General features: G+C 34.2%; 1 protein-coding gene across 1 annotated transcript; it reads left to right on the forward strand.

Moving 5' to 3' along the window:
• Positions 1 to 2,175: 2,175 nt before the first annotated feature.
• On the forward strand, positions 2,176 to 4,527 carry LOC111409250 (probable polygalacturonase At1g80170). Its single transcript, XM_023039266.1, has 9 exons — positions 2,176 to 2,477; positions 2,587 to 2,715; positions 2,785 to 2,955; positions 3,048 to 3,068; positions 3,178 to 3,385; positions 3,527 to 3,608; positions 3,763 to 3,871; positions 4,003 to 4,119; positions 4,211 to 4,527. The coding sequence occupies exons 1-9, from the start codon at positions 2,232 to 2,234 to the stop codon at positions 4,499 to 4,501; spliced, it is 1,374 nt and encodes a 457-aa protein (XP_022895034.1). The 5' UTR covers positions 2,176 to 2,231; the 3' UTR covers positions 4,502 to 4,527.
• Positions 4,528 to 4,533: the final 6 nt, after the last annotated feature.

Genomic DNA, 4,533 nt, shown 5'->3' on the forward strand with positions numbered 1-4,533 from the left:
ACCTAATCAAACAAATGTTCTACGTAATGGCACCAACAGGACTATAAGAATTGTATTAGAATGAGATATGTGTATAGTTTCCAAAAATAGAGGACTGGTGTTAATTATGTCAATGGTCACTGAAGCTGTGAGTGATTACATCAATGTCACCAAGTATTTTTTTTTTTAACGATAATAATTACTCAAGTTTCAAATTGTTATGCTGATGATCACTCAGTAAAAAATTTAACATTAAATTCTACATGTCACCTTTAAGTACTAACACGTGACCAAATACCATTATTTATTGAGAGATGCTTGATGTACAGGGCAGGTTCACAAATTTTTTATAGACAAGATACTTGGCAATTTTGCATTGAAAAATGGTTTAAAAAAATATAAAATAAAAAATGGACCTACAGCACCTTTAAAACTTCTGCGAACCATTCCCTTGTACAAGGGGAATTGCTCTTATTTATTACACTAAATCAACAAAACTTATTGTTAAAAACAAAATGTGGATTTGTTAAAAAATTTAAGCCCATAAAATCTTACTAAAACAAAATTAGCAATATGTTTTCTCATTTGAATGTGTTTAATCATCAATTCCTAATTCTGCAATTTTTCTGACTTGATGTAATAAATAACGTCGTTTGGTGATAGGTTGCCCTATAATGGTGCCTCATACGATTTAATATGAACTTCTTTTACGTAGTTACTATTAATGTAACAGTTAGAAATTTGAGTAACTATTACACTATTGGCGTAATCAGGGGCGGATCCAGCACTCGGCAAGCCAGTGCGGCCGCCCGTGCTAGATCCGTCGAGAAGAAAGTTGAATGAAAAATGTTTGTTGAATATATAAGTATATATATGCTGTTGTGTGCAAGTTGAACAAAATGGCATGCAGAGCAGGTGGGCAGGCATCACTTTTCCAAGCAATAAAGCATGGGTTCGAATCCTTTTATCAGCACTTTGCCCTATAATTTTTAAAACTATAAATAATAACTAATATTAATTAATAATTGTGCTAACATTCACCAAGAGATATGGGGATCAATTCCATGTACTCCCACTTTTTTGTTTAAATTTTTAATACAATAAATAATGACTAAACAATCATATATTATTATTTTTCATTTTCAAAATAATTTCTTTAAAAATTTATTGACTCAAATTATTACTTCATAATTTATATACTTTTATTGGTAGATTTTATCAATTTATTTTATAAAATTTAAATTTGGACAATTTATAATTGTTTTTTATTCTTTTAAAAGTTCAAAAAACAGTTTATTTTTTTTTTTTTAGATTAAAAATTATTTTAATTCTAAAAATCACTACTTTCAAAATTTTGCATAACCTTCGCCTAACCTCGAAGCTTGTCTTTACCTTTTAATCATATTTTATATATAAATTTCATCTTATCTCGCTGAAGTTCGTAAAAATTTCGAAACTTGATCATACATATATGATTGTGAAATGTATTTTTTTCTCATTGTTTTGGATTGTTTTGAATTATATTATTAAATGTATATGACTTTTATATTTCGGTGTATTTATATATTGATAGAAATTTTTTAATATTATTTAAATATTAATAAACAATTTCACTATTGCAACTGTTAAAGGTCAGCGACCGTCCTAGCTGACTCAATATCCTAGATCTGCCACTGAGTGTAATTATATTAAACTTTAATGACAACTGGCGTAATTGAAAGAACCAAAATAAACTCGGAAAAGTAGGTGTATAATGCTTTAGACTATCTCAATTTAGCCTTTTTGCCATGGTTGTTTTACCTCCATCAATCTTTAGACTACCCTATAAGGTCTCTTAAGTTCTAGTTCCAGTTCAAGGTTCATATCTATGAACTCCAAATTATCATACATGCCCGATCACATTATATGGAGACCTGCATAAAGTTACTGCAACTGTAATAGAATGTGTCATTTTCCCTCTATTTGAAAAATAATAAACAAATAAAAATTATATACGATGAATCAGTTTGACTAAAGGATAATGCATCGTGCCATTATTCTGAAGAGTAAAGCAAAATCATCCAAAATTATATAATCTTACCCTTTAAGTGTAGGCATATGCAACACTTTCATGTCCAACTTCCAAGCCAAGCCATGTATCCCCCACAAATCCCTCCATTTGATCCATATTTATAAATTAATTTCCAAGTGAGGTTCACTTCGTCTATGTAAATCAAAGCAATCTTACATAACAAAACACAAACCTAAATGTCATGGACAAGATTCTATTTCTTGCCTTTCTGGTTTTGCTTTTGGTGCCTTGTAGAAATGCAGAACCAAAATTTCCTCGAGAATTTGAAGTTCTTGGGGGGCTCGAGATTTTGGACGTAGAAGAAAATGGAGACGAGGAATTCGAGCTGTTGGAGTTTCCATCATGGGAATCTGATTGCACAAGCAAGAATCTTGTGAATGTGGAAGCATTTGGTGCAGTTGGAGATGGAACATCTGATGATACTCAGGTGATGTATATGTTGTAACACCATTTAAGGCTCCCCCTTTTTTTTCCTTTTTTCTTTTTCAATTTCTTAAAATTTACGTTCTTTTGCACATTTGTGTTACTATCTTCAGGCATTTGTAAATGCGTGGAAACAAGCTTGCCCTACACCAAAATCTGTCTTTCTGGTTCCTGAAGGGCGCCGTTATCTAGTCAATGCTATACGATTTAGAGGGCCTTGTGCTGACAAGTTAGAAATCCAGGTACGTATCCCTCTCTAATGGATTAAGCTTTGCTTTTTTGTTTTACGAATACACAAGGCAATGATACAGATTGAAGGTACGATTGTAGCACCAGATGAACCAAAGAGTTGGGACCCTAAAAACCCAAGGGTTTGGCTTTATTTTTACAATTTAACCAAGGTTCTTTTCCAAGGAGGTGGAGTTATTGATGGCTCAGGCAGCAAATGGTGGGCAGCATCTTGCAAAAAGAACAAGTCCAATGTAATTTTCGTTTACTTTTTCAGGTTTTCACAAACAAGAACTAATTTTACGACCATATCCTAACTGTTTATTTATGTTTTTAACATTTCCAGCGATGCAAAGGTGCACCAACTGTGAGGTTCTTATCCATACTAATTAGATCTGTCACGTGAACACCATGAATAGTAGGCAGCTAAAATAAACAGTGTGCAGAAATGAGAACTTAATGCAATAAAATTGCAGGCATTGACAATAGATTCAAGCTCTGCCATAAGGGTGAAAGGCCTTACAATTCAAAACAGCCAACAGATGCACTTCGTCATTTCAAAATCCGACTCTGTACGTGTGTCTGATGTAAAAGTTTCAGCACCCGAGGATAGTCCCAACACTGATGGAATCCATATAACTGAATCAACAAACGTAATACTCCAGAATTGCATAATTGGAACAGGTTCTCTTTCCCAACATGCTTATCGTATTTAACTCAACTTGAATAGATTCGACTGTTTCTTCAAAGAATATCACAATTGGCAAAAATTTAATGAATTCATACGCCACATTATTATCACCTCCCAATCGTCTGGATGTTCAGGAGACGATTGCGTTTCAATTGTCAACGCAAGCTCAAATATCAAGATGAAGACCATCTATTGTGGTCCTGGTCATGGAATCAGGTACACTATACATTTTGCATAATTAGGTACAAAGTTCTTTTCGAAAATAGATTACAAGCGTCAATGAATACCACATGATCAAGAACAGTTCGAATATGTATTCAAAATTGTTGTACTTACTTGCACAGTATCTTTCATGACTATGATACACCAGCATAGGTAGTCTTGGGAAGAATAATTCCACCGGTATAGTTGAAAAGGTAGTTCTGGATAATGCATTCCTTCGAGGTTCAACCAATGGCCTTAGGATCAAGACTTGGCAGGTAATTTTCTTTGTCTTCAGCAGAGAGAAATTGCAAGCAAAGTAGTATCACTAAATGTCCATTTTCTGCTCCATCAGTCGTCATTATCCTTGATCATTTGAGAACTGAAGGAAAGTCCTGGTGATTTATAGGGAGGATCTGGTTATGTTCGTGCAGTACGCTACCAAAATGTGATGATGCAAGATGTTTCAAACCCCATTATCATCGACCAATTTTACTGCGATTCACCATCAGCTTGTCAAAATCAGGTGAATATATTGGTGAATGACAACTTTTTTGGGGTTGAAATTGTTTTCTCCATCAAAAATCATAAATGTGCTTTCTTTTCACTCTTAATAGACGTCAGCAGTGGCGGTAAGCCAAATCGTGTACCGTAACATCATTGGAACTTCAAGAAGCCAAAACGCAATGAAATTTGCTTGTAGCGACACCGTCCCCTGCACCCACATAGTGCTCAATAACATCAATTTACAGAGAAAGGATGGCACGGTTGAAACCTATTGCAATTCTGCAGCCGGCTGTGGCTACGGATACATTCAACCTTCAGCCGAATGCCTTGCTTCCTCGGATAAGGACATCATTAATAATCGGGAAAAAGAAGCAGAATATCTCATCCATACCGAACTTTGAGTCAGTTTTCCTTTTTATATACTTAGCACTGT

Source organism: Olea europaea, chromosome 14 (genome assembly GCF_002742605.1).
Source record: "Olea europaea var. sylvestris chromosome 14, O_europaea_v1, whole genome shotgun sequence".
Classification (NCBI taxonomy): Eukaryota; Viridiplantae; Streptophyta; class Magnoliopsida; order Lamiales; family Oleaceae; genus Olea; species Olea europaea.